The 24,304-nt window shown below is 44.5% G+C and overlaps 1 protein-coding gene across 5 annotated transcripts in view; it reads left to right on the top strand.

The window, feature by feature from the left end:
- The window catches only part of ASTN2 (astrotactin 2), a 669,461-nt gene that overhangs the window by 476,093 nt on the left and 169,064 nt on the right, over positions 1-24,304 (top strand). For 4 of the 5 annotated variants that reach the window (XM_079961923.1, XM_079961924.1, XM_079961925.1 and 1 more), the window contains 3 exons: positions 12,975-13,099; positions 13,730-13,834; positions 16,692-16,871. In XM_079961923.1, the coding sequence (XP_079818049.1) occupies positions 12,975-13,099; positions 13,730-13,834; positions 16,692-16,871 (410 nt within the window). Of the gene's footprint in view, positions 1-12,397; positions 12,661-12,974; positions 13,100-13,729; positions 13,835-16,691; positions 16,872-24,304 lie in introns of those variants that run through there. The other variant, XM_079961926.1, reaches the window with a different exon arrangement.

The raw sequence follows: 24,304 nt of genomic DNA on the forward strand, positions 1-24,304 counted from the left end.
AACAAATCTCACTGCAGTTAAGCAAAGGCAATCAACCACGCCCTGCCCTCCAACCTTCTCTAACTGCCAGTGTAAACCAACAAATTAATAGAAAGAAAACCTGCCCAAGTGACGCTGACACAAAAACCTCACACATTTACCAATTTTGAAAAAAAGGAGGAATAATATGTAAGTTTACCACCCACCACTCTCTCCCCCACCTCTCTTCCCCTTCAACCCTATACTGCTTAGAACATTGTCTTACATTGAACATAACTAAGAGACTCTGTGATCTGGAAAACGAAAAGAAAAAGAAGGGAAACATTGCATGTTCTTTTGTAATTCAAGAAAATGTTTAATAAAAATTATAAGAAAGAAAGAAAGAAACTCTACTGTTTACATGCCTCTAATTAAAAAAGCCATTGCTGACCCCATATCAAAACACATCATGCTGAAGCCAGCTGAGCTGGTTTTGAATTGCTGCAGTGCAATTTCCTCATTGTCACTTTTCGGAATGTAACCTCATTGGACAAAGGGGTGGATGTTAATATGATTAACATTTGTAGCAGTGTGAGCTGGGAGAAAAGGTAATTAAATACCATGCTTTGTGGCTTCCGCTAATCACTGTCATGGGTCATGATCTCCTCCTCCTCTCCCTCAAATTAATGTTTTTATGTTGGTGCATTATGGGATGGCAAGTGGGGGAAGCTACTGCCTTAAGCAGGGAATACAGGAACACAGGAAGCTGTTGTAGGCCAGGTGAAACTATTTTATTGATAAGCGTCTATTCAGACTGGTTGTTCTACCTGATCCTCTTAGCAGCTGATAGCAACAGTGGTCCATGTGGTTCACTGTTGTCTGCAGGGACAGCAGGGGCTGAGACTAGGACCGTCTGGATTAAAGCATATTTCCAATTTAGGATGCTTCCAGACTTTCCCTATTTCAGGTGAAATACCAGAAAATTCAGTTTGCTCAAGTGGAGTGGATTTAGTGGTCTTGCACAACATACCCATTCTCCACACCCCATGCCAAAAAATTGGACTTTTTGTGATAAGGAAAGTCATAGTGAAATGCACTAGAAAGTGTGGGTTGACATTTGTTTGACGTAATGTCCTCTAACCTCTGCATAGACAAATTAGAATGGATGCTCAACATGAATGAATGCTGTATTGTTTTTAACACTTGATTGGAAGCCGCCCAGAGTGGCTGGGAAAACTCAGCCAGATGGGCGGGGTATAAATAATAAATTATTAAATTATTATAAACAGCCGGTGTAAACCAACCTCTCTGTAAAGAAAAAAGGATCTGTCTAATAGACAAGCTGTTTGGAAGACCAGTGACTTATGTCACCTGCCAGTGTTGGGTGCAAAGGGATGACTCGCCCCCACAAGCTTTTTGCTTTTTTGAAGGGTCCTATTCCTAAGACACTACCGGGCTGAGTGTGTGAGTGTGCTCCCCCCCCCCCCACACACACACTCGGCCTTTGCCTCAGTTTCATTCAAAATTATTGGAGCTGTGATCTTTTAAAAAAATAATTATTATTTTTTAAATTTCCATGTTTCCAAATACAGTACAAACTACATGGTGGAGTCCAACTTGTGATTAGAACAGCACCAAAACAAGGGGAGGGGTTGTTAAAGAAAAGAAAACACAGGAAAACAAAGTAAAAACCTAATTATGCACACCCAGGTGTATTCAAGAAACGAAGAAAGGAAGTTGCATGAATTAGCAAGCTATTACTATAGGCACACACTAAGAGGGCTGAGGCCACAAATATTTTGGCATTAAGTCATATCAGAACCATTTACGACGTGATTCCGGAGGTTTAATAGCATTGCTTTTGATACATTGTACAGGCATTGAGTGGGTATCAAGTGCTAATAAACGACTCTTTTACTATCACACCTCTATTTATTCCGTTCACACACTTTGGACCACAGAGCCCTGAGAAGTAAACAAAGAAGTGTAATGTTAGTGTCCCACTGTTTTGAGTCACACTGCCATTAGGAGGAAGGTGACCATATATTTGGGTATAAGATTTTGCCTAGTGACTGTTTGGCAAGATACTAAGGGATTATTATTATAACTGAAATGTAACTGACATTAATTAAGATCATGGAACACAGTGATATAAGATCGGAAATGCACCCAAACCATCATACAGGGAGCCACTTTAACTAAAATGTGTTAATTGGAAGTTGGTTGGCATTCTGATAATTGTATAATTTGGGAATTGTTATTTTTGTAATTTGGCTATTGTTGGGGTATGTTGGAAAACTAATAATAATAATAATAATAATAATAATAAATATTTAGATAATAAAGCTAGCTCTGTAGTCAAAGGGATAATTTGCTGCAGTGTTGGCAGGATTTCTGGGAGCTGTGAACTTGACTTGAGGAGCCTTCCACTTTAGAATAAATATTGGGATTCCGAACTGTGATGCACTTGATGGGAGTGATGGCTTTGGATATGGGAGGGTGAGAGTCAGATTGTCGCAATTTCTCAGTCTGTAGCCTATCTCAAGAGAGTGGGATAAATAGTGTTGCATTTTAAAGCGTGCAAGAGGAAAAACAGTACTTTGGTACCTCTGGTTATGAACTTAATTCGTTCCGGAGGTCTGTTCTTAACCTGAAACCGTTCTTAACTTGAGGTACCACTTTAGTTAATGGGGCCTCCTGCTGCTGCCACACCGCTGGCACGCAATTTCTGTTCTCATCCTGAGGTAAAGTTCTTAACCTGAGGTATTACTTCTGAGTTAGCGGAATCTGTAACCTGAAGTGTTTGTAACCTGAGGTGTTTGTAACCCAAGGTACCACTGTATTGCCTAATCAGTACTCATTACCAAAACAATCGTGTCCGAACACTGGCCTATTATAACTTTCCCAAACACACATTCTGTGTTTCCTCCTTCTCATACCTTCTTGTTCTCTTCCTCAGTAATTACGGTAGGTATATTTTCATTTCATGAGTGTAAGCCATGGGTAGGCAACCTAAGGCCCGGGGGCTGGATCCGGCCCAATCGTCTTCTAAATCCGGCCCATGGACAGTCCAGGAATCAGCATGTTTTTACATGACTAGAATGATGCTTTTATTTAAAATGCATCTCTGGATTATTTGTGGGGCATAGGAATTTGTTCATCCCCCCCCCAAAAAAAAAAGTCTGGCCACCCACAAGGTCTGAGGGACAGTGGACCGGCCCCCTGCTGAAAAAGTTTGCTGACCCCTGAAAAGCAATCACACACACCTTCCAACTCTTTGCCCAGAGCAAGGAGGGCTGGCCATGAGACTTCTTTAGAATTCCAAAAACCCACAGACATCCAACAAGAAACTCTGCCTTTTCACAGTTGCTTGAGAATGGAAGTTAACTGGCGGTTTTGTGAGTAGTGCATTGTTCAAGGCATGTGCAGCCCTCTACTGGCTGAAACGTCTAACTGCACCTCTGGTACCGTGTTCCCAGCTGGAAGGACTGTGAGATGTTTCTCTGCCTTCCACAATCTCTGCAAAGCCATTTCACCTTTTCAGCCTTCCACCTTTTCAGACCCAACTTTAGCCCAAACATGTGTTTTGGAAACTCACTTCTTAATGGTTTCTTAGAATCCAGGTAGTGCTGCCACTAACCTTTGATGAATAAACAAGACTACAGGTGACTTTCATTTTATTTGGACTGATTTCACTTCTTACACAATGGCTAAAGAACACGGTTATCACCCACCTGCATTTCTATGGAGAAGAATTCTAGAGTGAAAACCTTTTGGGTTCAACTCCTTGCCTTTTTAAATTCATATTGTTCTGGGGAAAGGGGGAGGACTGCTTTGGGGGTGCTGTTATTTTCTGTATATGTTTGTATATGTCCACCGTGTTCCTGAAAATCAATAAATATATTTGAAAGCACCCATGCATATACATGCACAACTTAGATCTGTCCTTGAGTGAGAGATTTAGCATGATTGTGCAAGGAAAAACACATCGTTTTAAACCTGTTTCTGTGTGGGGTGAATATGTGATGCTGGATGGGAGGAGCTGCAGCTCACATAAGAGCAGGGTGCCTTGACAATTTGCAGGTCCAGAATTTCAGGGAGGGGTCCACAGCTTAGTGGCATTCTCTAGCTGAAGGCCCTTTGGGATCTACTGCTAATCGCAGAAGGGAATACTCAGGTAGATGGAGCAAAATCTATATGGCAGCTTTCTACTTCCCGTTTCTGTCTTTGAATGTGCACTCTCAACCATAATGAGGGGAGGTGGATCCATTAAGAATGCAGTCTTGATTTTGCCCTGTTCCAGATGTTCACTCCCTCCCTAGCTACACCAGGAGTAGGTGCAGCCTGTAGTGCTGTTCAGTCCATCCATGGCTTCTCCTCCTTCACCCAGGAATAATTTGATTATGTGTGTTGTGGGGAAGAAGAAGAAGAAGAGTTTGGATTTGATATCCCGCTTTATCACTACCCTAGGGAGTCTCAAAGCGGCTAACATTCTCCTTTCCCTTCTTCCCCCACAACAAACACTCTGTGAGGTGAGTGGGGCTGAGAGACTTCAGAGAAGTGTGACTAGCCCAAGGTCACCCAGCAGTTGCATGTGGAGGAGCGGAGAACCCAGTTCCCCAGATTACGAGTCTACCGCTCTTAACCACTATACCACACTGGGAGGAGGAATTGCTTTCAAGGAAGGGAGGGAGTATGATGGCAGAAAGAAAATGGGTGGTCCATTGCTTGTTTTCACCCCACACCCTTTTGATCCCACCACTACTTTGGTATGCAGCCCCGCCAGCAAACAAATGCTGTCCTTTTTAAAAAAGGGGGGGGGCATTCCTAATCTACACACATCTTGCACACACACACACACACACACACACCTCTTTTCATTACCCCAACCCCTCAATTGCACATAGATTCTATTCAGAAATGATTTGATTTTTCTCTCCCCTCCCCCACTCCACCCCCAAATTCATATGCAGATGGAGCTTTTGGGTTCTTTCTATTCTTTGACTTCTTGCACTTTTTGGAAATCTGGGTTGCGATTGACAGCAAGCCAGGAAGGCCAGCTTCTGAGCATGTATGCATGTTTAATGTGTTCAGTTCTGGGCACCACAGTTTAAGAAGGATATTGACAAGCTGGAATATTTGCAGAGGAGGGTGACCAGGTGATAAAGGGTCTGGAAACAAAGCCTTATGAGGAACAATTAAGGGAGTTGGGTTTGTTTAGCCTGGACAGGAGGAGACTGAGAGATGGCATGATAGTCATCTTCACATATCTCAAGGGCTGTCAGGTGGAAGATGGAGCAAGCTCGTTCTCTCCTGCTCCAGAGTGGATGACCCACATCTATGGATTCAAATTACAAGAAAGAAAGAAAGAAAGAAAGAAAGAAAGAAAGAAAGAAAGAAAGAACTGTTCGACATTGGAACAAACTAGTTCAAAAGGTGGTGAACTCTGTTTTTGAACAGAGGTTGGGTGGCCACCTGCCAGGGATTCTTTAGCTATGACTCCTAAATTGCAGGGGGTTGGACTAGATGACTCTTGGTATCCCTTCCAACTCTTGTGATTCTATGAATACCAAAAGGAATTAATGTGCATCTCATGCATGTTTGAATCTCTGACATCCTCTCTGAAAACTGCAGCCTGCATTGATCCCTCTTCCATTATCTAGGGTGGGATAATTTATGAGGGTCATACTTTTCAGTGGGGTATGCTTTGTTTCATCCCCGTCACACACCGGACCTAAGAGCAGAGTGAAATGGTAGTGCAGATTTCCACTGCACCTGCCTTGACTGATGCATCTTGCATCTGCGTCCAGCATGTGCTTTGCAACAACATTCATCAGAGGCATAAATCTCCCTTGTCACTGCTACTGTCTCTCCCAGAGCTGCTGTTGCAGAGTCAGCTTTCCATGGATGCTGGAGCTGTCACTTTGAACAAAAATCTATTTGCCAAGAGTTTCAGTGTCCACGGTGCACTGTTGCCATTCTTTTCACGGGCATGGCCAGGATTTTTTTTTGTTGCGGGGCAGGGCTTTTGTTGGGGAAGGGGGGCAGAATCTCAGTTTGCTATGTGTTTTTATTTATTTTTGTTGATTCGGGGGGACAGCTGCCCCTCCCTGCCCATCCTTGGCTATGCCCATGATTCTGAATGTACATGGGGTTGCCTTACTCTGAAGGTGCACATTTCATACGTTCTGCTGTTTTGTTTAAAGAATAATAGAATCTGCAGCAAAAAGACAGCATCTGATCAGTCTGTGGTGCTGGTGGAAGAGGGCTAAACCTTCCCCACCCTCACCCCCCCCACACACACACCATTTTCCTGAAATCACCTCACCTCCCAAGCAGCAATAGGCCCATGGGACAAAACATCCAGTTATTCTGCTGTCATGTTTTGCTTGGTCCTAGATGTTGAACTGCCTAACTTGGTAGTGCCATAGCCTTCCTGCCAATCTGTCTTGAGCTCATAAGGAAGTTTTTCCCACCGCCTTGCTTTCCCTTTCTGTATAAACTGTCAGCACTGTGTCTTGTCCGGCTTACTGGATTGCAGATCAACAGGGTTATATTCAGTGTGGCACCTTTCATATCAGTTGCTGCTGCAAAGTGCCTGAAGCAAAGAATCTGAAGGGAAAGCAGGAGTGGTGGGAGAGAAGATTTGTCACACACATTCAGTGTGGGAAAGAGATTCAGGGTACTGTAGACTTCGGGTAAACTGATGGCATGAGTAGCAGATCAGACACACCAAGTATATAAGAACCATAATGACTGAGACTAAATGCTGCTTGCATTGAAACAATTTGGGCGGGGGGAACTTTGGCTATCTGATTGCTATAGCATTGGCAGAACTGTTACGTCTTATGAATTCTGAACCTTGAAGAAGTGGCTGCTCTTTTCTAGAACTAGTTATGAAACACCAGCTATCTTCTTCTTCTTTTTTGGCGATCACTCGTAGCCGAGTAAGATTGTCTTCCATAAACACGGTTTTACCAATGAGTCCGCAAGTGACTGTGGACGCCAATTCTGGATCCACATGTCCTTCCACAGTGGGGACATTGTTTTCCAGGCAGGAGCTGATCACGGAGTGGATTTGCCAAGCATGCCTTCCTCCTTGCACATTTCTCCCTTGCGTCCTGAGTTTGAGTGTCTTCAAAGCCCATGACACCATTGGTAAAGGCTGTTCTCCAACTGGAGTGCTCGCAGGCCAGTGATTCCCAGTTGTCGGTGTTTATACTACTTTTTTTTTTTTTTTAGAGATTTGCCTTGAGAGAGTCTTTAAACCTCTTTTATTGACCACCAGCATGACGCTTTCCATTTTTAAGTTCGGAATAGAGTAGTTGCTTTGGAAGATGATAATCAGACATTGATAATGCCTTAAATTCTTACCCGGAGCATGATGATCAACTTTGCTTGGGCAGAAAAGAGTCTTGAGATATCCGAGGCTTGCAGTGCAGTGGCAGAGATGGAGTCTAGTGATGTGGTGGATGTTTTGCTCTTATAGGGGTTGGTATACCCAAGGCTTTTTTTTTCAACTGGAACTTGCTGGAACTCAGGAAGGTGTTCATGGTGAGTTCTGGCGCCTATTTTTCTAGAAAAATAGCACTGGGTATACCTAAATAAAGCATTTGAAAAGAGGGCATGGGTGATGGAGGATGACAGAGGCTATGCTTGATTTAGGCTGCTTATAGCATTATATCTTAGCAAATTTAAACAATAACAACTAATGTTGGGAAAAATACACAGTAAGACCATTCATTCACTCACTCACTCACTCACTCACTCACTCACTCACTCATTGTGAATAAATAGTGATATGAATTCCTTTTCCCCACTAGCACTACTCAATATCTCTAAGCCTCCTGGATCTCATTCAGGACACTGCCTGTTAATATGCTTTAGGAAGCCTACAAGGAGGGCATAAAGGCAATAGCCCTTCTGTACTTTTTCTCTCTTTTCTATTACTCCCATACCAAACCTGCAAATCCCCAGTTCAGTGGCATTCTGCTTCCAGGTGGATATAAAGAGAGTAGAGCTGAAAGAACATATAGCAATTAAAAAAGGGCAAGACACTGACTCATGGTACAAAGAAATCCAATTAAAAAACCAAAAACAAACCTGCCACAGTTGCTGTAATATAGCAACAAAAACCAAAATGTGCATATATATTTTTTTAAAAAACTTCCAGATAGCAGTGTCCACGAAACTACCAGCAAAAGCTTCTTCTTCTTCTTCTTCTTCTTCTTCTTCTTCTTCTTCTTCTTCTTCTTCTTCAGAAAAGCATATATAATATAAATGTACACCAATATGCTAAAGGCATATTGACATATCGACTCAAAGAGAAATGAGTCCAAGATGGATGGAAGTTTCTAAAAGGAGAAATATTGAAGGCCCAAATGTAGACAATTCCAAAAAGAAACAAACATGGGAGGCATCTAAGGAAACAACTGTGGCTGCATAAGGAGCTCAGAGATGAGCTGAGAGTTAAGTAGGGCATGTACAAGAAATGGAAGAAAGAGGAAATCACAAAAGAGGCATGCACACGGGTAGCCAACAGTTGCAGCGATAGGGTCAGGTGGACTAAAGCTCAGTGTGAGCTCAGGCTTACAAGAGAGCATAAAAATAAAAATAAATAAATGTTTCTTTGGCTATGCCCAAAGTAAGAGGAAGAACAAGCAAGTGGTAGGTACTCTGTGTGGGAAAAAGAGAGAAATGCTATTGGGTGATAGAGAAAAGGTGGAACTACTCAACACCTACTTTGCCTGTGTCTTCACCCAAGAGGGAAGCACTGCCAAATCTGGTGATAACAGAATAATGGATATAAGGATGGAGCTGCACCCCAAGATAGGAAAAGAGCTACTAAGGGAACATCTAGCTATGTTGTTGTTGTTGTTTCGTCGTTTAGTCGTGTCTGACTCTTCATGACCCCATGGACCAGAGCATGCCAGGCACTCCTGTATTCCACTGCCTCCCGCAGTTTGGTCAAACTCATGCTGGTAGCTTCGAGAAAACTGTCCAACCAATCTAGCTATGTTAAATGAATTCAAATCTTCAGGGCCTGATGAGCTGCATCCAAGGATACTAAAGGAGCTTGCGGATGTAATTTCAGAGCCTTGTCTATGAGCTTTGAGAATTACTGGAGAACAGGTGAGGTCCCTACAGACTGGTCGTGGGCAAATGTTGTCCCCATATTAAAAAAAAAGGCAGGGGGAGAAGACCCAGGTAACTACCGACTGGTGAGCTTGACATTGGAAAGGTCCTAGAACAGATAATTGAACAGTAGGGCTGCAAACATTTAGAAATGGATGCTGTGATTACTAAGACCTAGCATGGGTTTCTCAAAAATAAGTCCTGCCAGACTAATCTCATTTTTTATGGAGTTACATGGTGGATCAGAGCAATGCTGCGAAATAGTGTATCTTGATATCAGTAAGGCTTTTGACAAAGTCTCCCGCAATATTCTCATGAGGAAGCTTGTGAAATGTTGGTGGAATGTGGTTAGGTGGATTTGTAGCTGGCTGGCGGACTTAACCCTAAGAGTACTCACTGATGGTTCATCGTCATCCTGGAAAGAAGTGACAAGTGGGGTGCCACAGGGTTCTGTCCTAGGCCCATTGTTGTTCAATGTCTTTATGAAGAAATTGAGGGGATGCTCATCAAATTTGCAGATGACACCAAACTGGGAGAGATGGCTAATGTTGAGGAAGACAGAATCAAAATTCAAAATGACCTTAACAGATTGGAGAGCCGGGTCCAAGCTATCAAAATGAGTTTCAATAGGGGGCAAATATAAGGTTCTGCACTTAGGCAGGAAGAACCAGATGCACAAATACAAGATGGGGGACACCTGGCTTACTAGTAGTACATGTGAAAAGAATCTAGGGGTCTTGGTGGACCATATGCTCAACATGAGTCAATAGTGCGATGCAGCAGCAAAAAAAGCTAATGCTATTCTAGGCTGCATCAACAAGAGACTATGTTGGATATTAGTGAGTACCGTATATTTTCCAACGCACAAGGTGTCCAGCACGCTCCTCTGTGTGCGTCACTCTGCACAGTGTTGCAAGGCCTTTTGGAGACAATCACCGATGCAATAAACTCACTTCACACCCATGGTTCAGGCAATAAAGTTTATTGCTGGTTTGCAGCTTAATGGTTCTGTACATCATTAGCCCATAAATTAGTCACTAGCATGCTGCTGGGACAGTCCGCTTCTGAAGATGGTTCTCTCCCTCCCAGCAGAGAGAGCAGAGAGAGAAAAGAACAAGCTCAATTCTTTCTCTCACTCTCTCATCAAGGCCATAAGAACTCTGCGCATGAACATTACCTCATGCTTCTGACCTTGAAGCTACCTGCTTCTAGATAGTTTACATGACATGGTGCAGATAAGGAATAACTATTGGTTTCAGTTTCATATATATCAACAGTCTAGTGTCCAGCTTAAGGGAAGTCATCGTCCCACTCTATTCTGCCCTTGGCAGACCACACCAAGCGTGCTGCCTTGAGTGCCTGGGGCATGCATGCATGCATGCGTGTATGGTGTTGGCAGGCCCACAGCATGCTGATGTTACTTGCACACATCATGCGAACGTACCAATGTGACATGTGCACACCCCGCAGTGTGCACATGCCACCAAGTGGAATCGGGCGGGGGGTCAGCCCCTTCATTTAAAATTTGTGGGTGCCTGGAGATCCAGGGCCATGCATGGTTGCTGCCTATGAAGCACACCTGGAATACTGTGTCCAGTTCTGTCCACCACAATTTAGGAAGGATCTTGACAAACTGAAATGTATGCAGAGGAGGGCAGCTAAGATCAGGGGTCCAGAAGCTAATCCTTATAATTGAAGGAGCTAGTTTATTTAGCCTGGAAAAGAGGAGACTGAGGGGAGATATGATAGCCATCTTCAACTATTTGAAGGGCTGTCACATGGAAGATGCCACAAGGTTGTTTTCTCCTGCTCTGGAGGGTAGGACTCCAGCCAATGGCTTCAAGTTACAAGAAAGTAGATTCTGACTAAACACCAGAAAGAACTTTCTGACAGTAAGAGCTGTTCGGCAGTAGAACAGACTCATAGAATCATAGAATCATAGAGTTGAAAGAGACCACAAGGGCCATCGAGTCCAACCCCCTGCCAAGCAGGAAACACCATCAGAGCACTCCTGACATATGGTTGTCAAGCCTCTGCTTAAAGACCTCCAAAGAAGGAGACTCCACCACACTCCTTGAGAGCAAATTCCACTGTCAAACAGCTCTTACTGTCAGGAAGTTCTTCCTAATGTTTAGGTGGAATCTTCTTTCTCGTAGTTTGGAGCCATTGCTCCATGTCCGCTTCACTGGAGCAGCAGAAAACCTTTCTCCCTCCTCTATATGACATCCTTTTATATATTTGAACATGGCTATCATATCACCCCTTAACCTCCTCTTCTCCAGGCTAAACATGCCCAGCTCCCTTAGCCGTTCTTCATAAGGCATCGTTTCCAGACTCCTACTAGAGGTGGTAGACTTTCCTTTCTTGGGTGTTTTTAAGCAGAGGTTGGATGGCAATCTGTCATGGATGCTTTAGCTGAGATTCCTCATTGCAGGGGGTTGGACTAGATGACGCTTGGGTCCCTTCCAGCTCTAAAATTCTATGATTCTGTGATATGTGCTTAAATATGCATTGGAGAGCTTCTTGATGGTGGTTATGTCACGTAGGAAGAACATAGGAAGGAATTCATAGTTCATCCAGACTTCCTTTGGGGCTGTTTCCAGGCACAGGTCCACACTTGAACATGCCGTGTCTTGTCCATGTGCTTCCCACCCTCCCTCTGAGCACTTTCCCCACAAAACCCACTCTCTACCGCTGAATCGGAGCAAATGCAAATCCGCAGAAAACCTGAACTGATGTTTGTTCTGATTCAGAAATAAAGAGTGGCTTTTCATAGAGGAACTGCCAGGGCAAGAAAATAAAAAGCTCTCAGACACAGTGCTTTAAAGCACAGACCTTTGCCTAGAAAGCATTGGGCAAAAGGTACGTGTTGTAGCTTGTGTAGAGTTTCATATTGGCTTCTGTATGTGTATTTTAAAGAAAGAATAAAAGGGGGGAACAATACAGCAGACCCCGAGGGATCTAATTAACAGCTCCTGTTTCTTGGACGGGAAATCCAGGTTTGAAGCTGAATGGCGGTGTCACATCTCAAAGAGGCAGCGTCTGTCTGCCTTCCAGAGTACATCTGCAGAGTGTTCTGGGACGAGGTTGGCGGCAGCCATCCTCCCAGACAGCAGCCTTGCTGAACATTCCTTTGCTGAGTGTAAGTGGCTCCTAAAAGCCAAGGCACCAGGCTGACTGCCTCGCGGCACTCCCTGGGCAGCCCTGTTAGTTACTTGCACCTTGTGGTGGAGAGCCAATGGTAAGGGGAACTCATTATTGCATCTCCAAAACCATAACAATGCACTTGAGCAACTTGAAAGCACAATGTTTTCAGTCTATCTCCACCACCACCAACAGACAAAGAAGGTCTGGACAAGACAGAATACCAATAGGCAAAGACTGGAGCATGTAAAATAAACGTAGCAAAAGTAGGGATGGTTTTGCTACTAAGCTTGCCACCTTCTGGTTTTAGGAAATTCAAAGCATTTTACGGTGAAGCTTAAACTGGAGAGGGGTGCCTCTCATTATGAGAGAATCAGCATTCATTGTTTAAAATGCTGCTGTTGTCCGGGTGCAGTCATAGAGGTGAGGGCAATGTGCTTGTAACCTGTCCTTTACTGCAAGTTGGGACAGTATTAGCCGCTCTAGAGTGTGTTTTAAAACAAAGAACGTAGCAAATGGTTCATTCTACAACAAATCACAGGGAGGCAGTTGATTACCTGAAGAGTTGTATCACTGAGGTTTCCCTCTGTCCTTGCGCACACACATAAACACACAATTTCTCTTTTACACAAATGCACCCTCGCTTAATGTCTCCTACCACCTAACACTGTGCTCATATTCTCTGCCCAGAGGGCACCCAGATCATTATTTTTGAGTTTTCTGATTTCTTTCTGCAGGGAGAATAATTTCATCAAGGACTTTCCCCAGTTGGCTGATGCGTTGATGGTGATCCCGTTACCAGTTGAGGAGCAATGTCGTGGTGTGCTCTCTGAGCCACTTCCAAATCTTCAGCTGCTCACAGGTAGGAGACTTGGACATAGTTGCAACTCACCTGAGTTCTAGGTGGAGGGGAGTTCTTATTAATGCCCAGTTGGGAAGGAAACAGTTTAAGCTGCTTGATGGAGTGGTCACTGCCACGTGAAAAGTGCAGGAGAGGCAGAGCCAAAGGCAGCTGGTCTTTCAGCAAAGCCAAATGCATAGTGTTCCTTCTTTCCCTCTGTTGCAGCCCGATGGAATAGCTGCTACAGACTGACAGCTGTACGAGAGCCGAGGGAAACTGGTCTATTGGCAGAGCCCTGCTTCTTCCCCTCTCCCTTTGCACTTCCCACAGATGCCACAATTTTTGTGGCTGGAAATTACGTTTTTCTGGATAATTTCCAATTCTTATGCCATGTTAAGTGATGTTTCTTCTAAAACACACACCCTGTTGGTGCCAATAAGCATGGCTCTGTCTTCATCTTGCCTGCAGCCTGTGTTCATTGAAGAACCCCAGCAGTGACTATTGTTATGAGGCTGTGATCTCTGTTACTGCACTCTTCATAATCCCAAAGTTTGTGACAATGAAATAAGCCTGTGGGAGCGTAAGTAGACAGCTCTCTTCTCTGGCCACTTCCTGCCTCTTGTGCTCTGACTCAAAATTATGTCTTCACAGGTGATATCCGGTATGACGAAGCCATGGGCTACCCCATGGTGCAGCACTGGAGGGTCCGAAGCAACCTGTATAAAGTAAAGCTAAGCACCATTGCCCTCTCAGCAGGTGAGAACAGCCACATTACAGTGACAATTGCAAGCTGGGAGACAGCTGTAGTTCTTTGCCAGAGACTTCTGCTGCAACTTGCAATGGTTGCAATGGTAACTTCTCAGTGGCAGTGTTTGAAACTCCCATTGTTCTAGGAGCATTTTGCGACAAGGTATTTCATTAGTGCGAGAAGTTTCTGAGCTTTGGGTGCAGAACTGTGCCTAAGATTTCAGATTAAAACTGCAGAGTAGGAGGAAAGGAGGACCTTTTTCCACCTCCCCACTTCCAGCTGCTCTCTGAAGACTGGAGAAGACACCCTCTTAATAATATTAGGGGGGGTGGGCAGGGGAAGGACTAGAGCATGTGAAAAATGAACATAATATTTTGGCTGCAGTTCATTCATTTTCACCTTTGTATTCTTGCTGTAAAAACGTGCACCGAGACATTCCATTGCTGCACCCATATTGTAGGTTTAAGGTCCCATTTAGCTCCTAGATTTCATGTCTCAGCTTCTAACATTGCTCAGTGGTGATACATGTGTCACACACATCCATCAACTAGCTTCCTAAAAGACTAGCAAAACACATGCCTGGCTATTGATCAGGGATGGGCATTTCAGCAGTTTCTGTACACATCTGCAAGGGAAGCAGCATTAGGGATACAGAACAGCATATTGTCAGCTTAGAGCAGATTCACTGAAAATAATTGACAAGACTAACTTAGGTCTGTTAGTTTCAGTGGGTCTGCTTAGGTGGCTATAACCTGTAGGAAGCTGCCTTATACTGAGTCAGACTATTTGTCCGTATTGTCTTCATTGACTGGCAATGGTTCTCTGGGATTCCAGGGTCTCCCCGGGGATTGAACCTGGGATGTTTTTCATGCAGCGCAAGAGCTTTACCTCTGAGCTAAAACCATGTCTTTAACAATGATTTAAGAGCCTAGTCCTCATGGTTCCATTTAGCTCAGTATTGTCAACCCTGACTGGTAGTGGTTCTCCAAGGCTTCAAGAGTTCTCATTGCCAGCCCCACCTGGAGATGCCAAAGATTTAGCCTGGGATCTTTTGCATGCAGAGCTGATGCTCTACCACTGAGGAATACCCCTTCCCTAATAAAGGATCATAAGAAGTGGCCATATTCTGGTTCAGGCTGTTTATCCATCTAGCCCAGTAATGTCTAGTCTGGCTGATCTCAGGCACGGATGGCTCTGCCTACTAAGATTCTTTCACATCACCATTTACTTGGTCCTTGTAACTGGAAATGACAGTGATTGTCCTTGTGGCCTTCTGCAGGCAAGGCCTATTTTCAGTAGCAGACAGTGAGATGGGGCAGTAAAGATGCTGCTGTGTAGGGGGAGGGGCAAGGTGGTGTCAAAATTGGTGCTATGCAAACACACCAACATTATAATGGCCCATGGAGGAGAGGGCTATCTGTAGCTAAGCTCTACTTCCAGAGGTGAAAGCAATAATGCTTCTGAATCCTAATCGCTAGAAACCACGGGAGGGGAGAGTTGCTGTTGCACTCAGGTCCTGCTTTTTGGTTTCCATGGGCATCTGGTTGGCCACTGTGAGAGCAGAAAGCTGGACTAGATGGGCTATTGGCCTGATCTAACAGGCTCTTCTAGTGTATTGGCTCCACTGTGTGTTTGCCCAGCACTGAACTCTACGCTTGCCCTTCCCACTCTCCGTACTGTCAGAAAGTCAGGCAAGTGCTGCTGTTCCACCCTTCTGTTGACTGCTGTATGTGCTCTACCACTGAGCTACAATGCCTCCCTCCAAGGCTAGGGTTATGCCATGCCTCTGTCTATAGCATTCTGCATAGGTTGGCAGCCAAAGCAACAGAAACACTAAGAATGTTGCTTATCACAAACAAGAATGTGCTCATTTCCCCCCCCTTTTTTTTGTATTTACCACCAAATATCTGTGTAAGGCCATTAAATTCATGTTCCCATTTTTCATATGAAATGCTTGAGGCTGAGAGTGACTTGGCTGAATTAATCAGCATGTCTATAACATATCCAAACTCAGGTTTTCTGAGATCTCTTATTTTTAAGTAGAATCACTGTCTGATTCTACTTACAAAGTACGGTCATCAGGCACTCTTTGCCTAGCTGTGGCATCAAAGTCTTATGGGGATGGTTCTTTAGCCATCAACCTGGATGGCTTTGAAAGAGGATTAGATAAATTCATGGAGGTTGAACTGTTATCCATGAAGGCTACGCTCTGCCACCACAGTTGGAGGCAGTATACTTCTGGATCCCAGTTGTTGAAAACCACAGGGTGGTTAGTTTGTGGTCAGGGTGGTTAGATTGTGGTCAGTTCCTGCATGTGGGTTTCCCACTGGCATCTGGTCAGCCACTGTGAGAACAGGACCCTGGACTGATTCAGCAGGCTCTTCTTATGTCCTTATGGTGTTATCCCATTCTTTGGAATTGGTTTTGGGCCCCGTTTATCTAAAAAGCAGCCCCCCAGAGAACCCGGTGGCAGGTGATAAACAAATACTCACTGATCTTGCTGTGTTGGTTGCCGAAATGGCTGAACTGAAGGTCACAGTCTTGCAAAACAGGTCCAGTGGTGTAGGTTCGAAGGTGGGCGTGTGCAGAGGGGTAAAGAAGAGCAAGCTTATCCTGAGGAATCCTTACGGAAACAGCAGTGCAGCTAATAGAGCACCCAGTTCTTGAATCTGCTTGCCAAGCACCAAAACTAGAATTTGTAGGAGAAACTAATAGAGAAGGAGGGCACATTGAGCAATTGGTCAATAGTGTATGTGAATGGTTTCCTTCTGTTGCATCATTTCTTAACTTAAAAAATAAAATAAAATAAAATAAAATAAAATCTGTGACATCCCTCCTCTTCCTCCTCCCTCTTGGCTCTTACAGGATTTTTTAATGTCCTGAAGATCCTGAACAAGGACAGCAGCCGTGAAGAACTGCTCTACTTCATTCAGCAGTATGGCTCCCACTACATAGCAGAGGCCCTCTATGGATCTGAGTTCAGCTGCACCATCCACTTTCCCAGCAAGAAAGTGCAGCAGCAGCTCTGGTTCCAGTATCAGAAAGGTAAGATGCTCCTAGAGGCTAGCAGAAGTTTTCTCGCTTACTCCCACTTTGCTTTGCATATCACGAGTTCTGCCTATTTCCTTCTGTTGTATGGCTGAGGAGAGGGCTCCTTTCCAGTGCAGGAGCCTGGGGCCACCACTTTTTTCCTTCTCCCAGATGCACACCTCTCCCCCACCCCCACCAAGTCCATCTGCGCTCCTTGATTTCCGCCTGCAAGGCTTTCGCTTTCTGTCCTGTTTCTGAGCCCAACGCACTGTGATCTTTGTCATCTGCTTGCCAGCCCTCTGAAAATTGCTGAGGGTGATTTGAGTAGGTTTCTATAAATGTGACATAATTGAGCTGTCTGGGAATGGTTCCGTTTTATCGCTTGCGACAATGACGGTCTTTAAGGAAGTATATTAATTCAGCAGCAGACTCATTGTGCAGTGCCATAAATAACCAGACACATCATTAAACAGGGCAATAAACTTTGGGACTTTGAAGTGATACAATTAGGTTATATTTCTAAAAGTTCAGCGATTTGCAATAGCCAGCTTGTTTGCCGCCTCCAGAAAACTACATGGCCACCTGGTTTTTGCAGCTTGCCTGCCACTTACCGTTTTCAGAAAGTTGGGCCACACTGCTAATCCCAGTCCCCTGCTGGTTAAATTGTATAGCTTGTTGTGAAAACAAATCTCCAGAAATAATTGATCAGGGTCCATCAGCATAAAACCCCATTGTACATGAGATAAATATCCTCCTCAACAATCTGTTTGTTGGTGACACAGGATGGAACTGCAGTGCGCTGGAATTTGGGGGGGGGGGGGTTTGCTCCCTAGGGACATTTGCCTCACTCCTTATCTGCTGGTTTATAAGGCTATTAGCTATGATAGCTATCTACTGTCTGCAGTCTGGGATTGGGCTGTGCATTGCATCCAGGAGAAGAAATGGAACACTGCGAGCATAATATACTTTTAAAGTACATTTAAAGCATATCACCCCCCCACTCCCAAGAATTCCGGGAACTGTAGTTTGTTACAGATTGATGGGAATTGCAACTCTGTGGGTGATAAACAGCAGTGCACATAGTTCTTGGTTGGGTGGGTGGGTGGGTGGGGAGTGTTTCAAATGTGCTTTGAAGTTATTGTGCATAGGCAAGTTATTGTGCATAGGCAACCTCATGCAAGACAGTGCAGGTGAGTGAAATCCACAAATTGGAGGCAAAACAGTGTGACCCTCCCAACCATTTCCTGGACAGTCTTTTCCCCTCCCGTGTTTCCCTATGTGTTGTGTTTTGTATAAAATGCATTCAGAACTCATCTAACCCATTTGCTTCAGTCTTAAACAATGATAAATGACAACTTCCTGGTGCTGCCTTACTAGAGAGTGGGGGAAAGTGAGTGTGTGCTCCTCCTTCCATGTCATTGATCTTACACACTGTATGATTTATGGGGAGACTTAATAATTGTTGATTATAATGATGGTATGAATGAGTAAACTAGACTGAATCCTGTAGGTTAGCAGTGCAGGTTTGTGTAGTAAATCCGGTGTAAAGTTCAGCTTGGTTGAGGGATTTGCGCTTCAGTGAATTCCACTCTGTAGCTTTCTTTTAAAAAAATATGTAATGTCCTTTCCCACAAAGAGAAACCTTTACTTTTCTGCATCTCGCTTTTTTACTTATGACAATACAGCAGTGGTTGCCAGTGTGGCGCCCATGGGCACTTATGTGCCCACAGAGGTGTTCCTTGGTGCCCACAGAGCTCTCCATTCCCAGTGACCTTAAGTTTGGAAGAAGAATCCAATAGGATAGTATTTGTGTGTGGTGCCCACAATCAGTTCTCCAGTTTGCCAATGTGACCATGGGGAGCAAAAAAGGTTGTCACCCCCTGACCAACAGAAAGATTTATTGTAAAGTATACAAATAAGCATCTTTGCTTTTTGCGTCAGGGCAGGTTGTTGTGGCATTTTTGCTTTCAATAACATGGCTTTCAAATAATGTAGAGTTCCTTCTTGGGAAGTAACGTAACAACTGTAGCTGAGAGGGTTTGTGAGGGTTGAAACCAGGTTATTGTTTCTTTGCGTATCATTTTTTAATGCCTTATTCTTCCACAAAAGAGCCAACCATTGTTATCGTCTCTCCACCCACCTCACCCCCAATATCACAACAATCCTGTCAGGCTGAGTGTCACCTAGCAAAGCTTCATGGCCGAGTAAGGATTTTAACCCAGGAGTCACTGTTCTAACTCCTATACCACACTAGTCCTCAGTTATATACTAGTTGATTGAAATCACAAGACCAGGACAACAAAACACCAATGAGTGATCATGTTTCTGGTATCTGCGGTTCTGTCATCTAATTCCTCTTGCATTGCTTCACCAGTGTGAGGGCAGAAGGAGAGAAACTACCCTGACCTTTTTTTTAAGGAGAAATAATTTGTTTGGGGAAATTGCAACATTTCACTGGGGACAGCCATTACACCAGCTACCGTCTGCCTCAACCATCCGATCCTAAACATATGCAGCTGTCCTGGACTGATTCATATTGTCTACTTTGAGTAGCTCTCTCTATGTTCTTCCCGAGTTTGGAGATGCTGGGGACTGAACCTGTTGCTGAGCCTATATACCTTAAGCAACACACCTAAGGAAAAGGGCAAAGAGTTCCAAGATGGAAGATTAGTGGAATGGCTGTTGTTATCACAGAGACACATCTCCACCGCTCTAAAACAGGGATGGGGAACATTTAGCCTTCAAGAAGTCCTCCAGTTACCATTATCCTTGACCACTAGCCATCCACAGAGGGGTGAGGGGGTGGCAGGGAGTTAAGAGTCCAGCACCTGAAGGGTTACAGCAGGCTTCCTCAACCTCGGCCCTCCAGATGTTTTTGGCCTACAACTCCCATGACCCCTAGCTAGCAGGACCAGTGGTCAGGGATGATGGGAACTGTAGTCCCAAAACATCTGGAGGGCCGAGGTTGAGGAAGCCTGGGTTACAGGTTCTCCAACACTGTTTTAAATTCATCACACAAGATCTACCAGTATTGTAAAATGCTGTAAAACAACACACTTTGCGACAAAGATGTCACAGCTGAGCCGTGGGACACCCCATTAGTTCACCATTTAAGCACAAAATCATGTTTATATAAGTGTGCTGAGTATATCCTCAGAAATTGACCCTTGACTACGGGATTAATTTCCCTGAGATTCAATGCCCAAGCTTGAGAGCTACCACTAAAGGTGTGTGTCCCTGATCTAGGTGAAAATACACAGTCCTTCATTGGAAGATTCAGAGAAGAGCCATAACTCAATGGTCGGGCATCTGCTTTGCACACAGAAAGTTCCAGGTTCAAACGCCAGAAGCACCAAAACTTTTCAGAGCTGCTGTCAGTCATTGTACACAGTACGGAGCTTGATGGACCGGTGGTCTGAGTCAGTATAAGATAGATTCCTATACACCCAAAACACATAGAGAAAATATGAATTCTTTGCTTCTTAATGCTTTATAGGAGATGGTGGAGGTCTTCTTAAATGGCCCTATCTTTACCTAAAATTTCTGCTGCAGTTGCTGCAAAAAAGAGAGAGAGATTGTGTTCAGGCTGCTTCTCTTTGTGTTTAAGAAATAATAGGAGCCAATACAATAAAGGAAAAGAAACCCCTAATATCTGAGTAGCAGGGAGTCAAACTTGATGAAGTTACCCTGTGTACGCCCACAGGAATTTCTGTTTGCTGCTGTTGCAATTACTGCATCTCCTAATAGCACAAGAGAGAATGCTTCTGTTTCTTCCCTACCTAGCAAGCATAATTTGTTTTTAAGACCTTGTGAAACAGACCTGACATTAAGGGGGAGGGAGGAGGCGAGAGAGGAGATGAAGTGTTTTTAATAACACCAGCTTTTTCTCTTCTTATTATTTTTGCAGTGAACATTTAATTCAATTTCCTCTCTATTACTCAGCCTTCTAAAAACACAATGCACCCTCAAGCACACAGCCAGAAACAAAAGGCACAGCAAAACACATTTGTGCAAGTGACAAAACAGTTACCCAGCTGTTTATTAATCCACATATGTGTATACCAATAGCGAATGTGGGTGAATGAGTGCCTATCAGTGTTGGAAGTGAAACAGGGGCCACCCCTACACCAAACTCAAAATGGTTTCTACAACACTTAGGTGTGCCTCCCTGCATACACAGACGTGTAGACATTTTTAGGTTAAGAGAAAGGTAATGGGATGAGATGTGTGGAACCAAATGTAGCCCCAAGGGAGCTGACCGTGCTCAGCAGTCCAGAAAGGAAACAACACTTCATCTCAGTTGAAAGAGGAAAATGGACCCAAGGAGCAGAGGCATTCCTGTTAGGGGCTGAAGATATGTGTCAGGGGTTCAGGAGCAGAGGCACAGGGAAGAGAGGAGATGGAGAGCGAAGGGGAAGAATCCGAGGGGAACGTAGGAGAAGAGGACAGTGGACCGAGGGATTCCATGAGCCTCTCCAGCGAATCGGAAGATTCACAGAAGGGGGCGCCAGTGGCCAGGGGTAGGGGGTTCCCAAGGGGAACGCCCCAGGAGCAAGGGGGCAGCAGGGACTCCCAGAGCAGTAGCTGGAAATCAGGACCAGCTTCCCCACCAGAGCAGAGTGGGGGGGAAGAGTCCCAAGGATCGGGGCCAGTGCATTCCCCACCAGGGAGAGAAGATAAGGCAGGGCTGACCACACCTCCATCGGAGAGTCAGACAACGGAGGGGAGGTCAGATCCGGCCAGTATCCTGGAAGAGGGAAGCAGTGACAGAAGTAGTGTAACGGTCAGGAGGAAGGTCACTGGGTTGGCGCGAGAGGCAAGTTCAAATGTACAGGAGCGCGGGACAGCAGAGAATGAGGATTGGGAACCGGGTCCTAAAGCCCGCCGGAGGCAGGGGGAGGAGTTAAGCGACTCAGCGTCAGAAGAGTCCAGAAAGGGGGATGCCCCAGCGGGCAGGAGGACCCAGAGGAGGAGAAAGCAGCGGAAAAGGTGGAGCAGGGCTAGGATCTTAAACTGGTGTCAGAGGGAGGAGATTCAGACGGGACTTCGCCGGTCTAGGGTTTAAGACGTAGAGCTGCGCGCTGCGGCTTTGAAATGGAAACTGAACCTCAATAAAGACTTTTGTACATAACGACAGCCTCGCGTTGGTCCTCTGTGAGCTGGGACCTAGAGGCAGGTCTGACAATATGATTCAACATTTGTTTGAAATTAATGGATCTGTGGTAGGCCCTGTTTGTATTATACATTCAGATCATTATCATACTACTTTAAGTGCTCATCACTTCCCCCAAGGAATCGGAAGCTTGTTAAACTGCAGTTCGCTATTCCCCTCACAGAGCTAACAATTCTCAGAGTGGTTAACAATATTTTTGTAAACTGCTTTGAGGATTTATTACAATTGAGCAGTACAGTCAAACCTCAGAACTCAAACGTAATCTATTCCGAAAGACCGCCTGACTTCCGAAACGTTTGAGTTCAGAGTCGCGGCTTCTGATTGGTTGCAAGAGCTTCTTGCACTCAAGAGGAAGTTGCGTCAGACGTTCGAGTTCCGAGGAACGTTTGAGAACCGGAACACTTCCAGGTTTTTGGCGTTCAGGAACTGAGACGTTCGGCAGCAGAGCCGTTCGAGTTCCGAGGTTTGAGTGTATATACATTTTATGAAAATAATAGTAATATTTCCCTTTTCCCTGGGAACTGTGGTTCTGTGAGGGGGAACAGGGGTCTCGTAACAACTCTCACCACCCTTGTTGTTGTTGTTTAGTCATCTTAGTTGTGTTTGACTCTTGGTGACCCCATGAACCAGAGCATGACTTGGAAACTCTCACTTTCTTCTCAAAGCTTCTCCTTTTTTATGTCCATGGAGTTTTCTTGGCAAAATACTGGAGTAGTTTGCCAGTGCCTTCCCCGCTCAACTCCCTTAGCTTACTACATTTCCCAGGATTCTTTTGGGGGAAGCCAAGACTGTTTCAAGTTGTATGATCCTGTTTTAAACACGTAGCCCATGTGAATCATCACTCAGTAAGAACTCTGGCTTGGCAGCTGCTTGCAAAAGCGATTCTCTCCTCACCAAAGCAGGAAAGGCCAATTCAGAGTTCTGCTTTGCCAAGAGAGGCACGTGGACTGCAGCTGGGGTAGAAACGTCCTGTGTCTTCCTCCATCTGTGCTGAAAACAGGACAGCAGAGCAGATGCAAAGAGCCCCCCCCCCCAACACAACATACAGCGAGCATGTGGGGTGGACCTCTGTGAATCACAAATGCACCATAAACTAAAATGTGCTGTTCCTCTTCCCTCTGCCCATTTGCTGTCAGGAGAGTGGAACAGATGGTGGGCTTTGCTTAAACTGCAATGTGGCTATTTGGCTAAAGCCAAGGCAGTCAAGTGCTCTGTCAGCAGAAGAGAGTGGGCTTTAAGTCCACTTAAATGAACCTATGGCTTTCCCAAATGCTCTCTGTAGTGGGATATTGACTACAAAAGATGCTCCCTGGAAGAGCGTATGCGGCAAGTGCTTATTTATAAAACACAATATTGCTTCTGCGAATCAGTCTGGCACAGGCTGTGTGCAGCAGCCAGCTCATAAAAGCAAACATTTCAAAATGGCAAAAAAAAATAAAAAATAAAAATATTGATAGGCAGCAGCTATAAATGTAATGTTTATCGAAGGGCCGTGGGTGAAGGCAGCACAGCAATTAGACAGAAGAGACACACACATACCCCAATCCAGGTGATTATTTGCAATCTCAGTTGTTTCTACATACTGAAGCCATTCTTTGTCTCTCTGTTTGGTATAAAAGCTCACTGGCAGGGCCCACCCATTAAAGCGAAAACCCACACAGGAAGGGGCAGACCACACCATCAGCTTTCCATTCACACAACTGGGATTGTGGGTCACTGTTGCTGTATTTGGGATATTACCATAAATGCAATCCACCTACCGTAATTTAGAAGCAATAGTTGGCTGCAATCAAATCTATCTTAAAAATAAAAACAGTACCCTTTCACTGTGCTGTAGATCATTATGTAGTATCTCGTGTGCAATCCAGCATGAAAAGGTCTGCTTATGTTGGAGCTAAAGCAAGGTTCTGTTTCTCATGATGATGAAACATGGAAATAAAGCAGCTTTAAAAAAAAGATAAGGTTTGGGCAAGGGTCCCAATAGGAGAGGGACAAGTTCTCAACTCACCAATACTATCATTTAGGTCTTCTTTCTCCCTAACTATGCCCTTTTAAAATGTGTGTGTGTGTGTGTGTGTGTTTTATTGTTTTTGTTTTTATTTTGATTATGTATTTTGTGGTTTTATATTCTGATTTTATCCTGTCAGCCACCCTGAGACCTGCAGGTATGGGGCGGTATATAAATTTAATAAATAATCATAATCATTATTATGAGAATATTATTCCCCTCTACATTCTTCACATCACACACTTAACAAAAATCACACAACGCTGC

This window comes from Podarcis cretensis, assembly GCF_951804945.1.
Source record: "Podarcis cretensis genome assembly, chromosome: Z".
Lineage (NCBI taxonomy): Eukaryota > Metazoa > Chordata > Lepidosauria > Squamata > Lacertidae > Podarcis > Podarcis cretensis.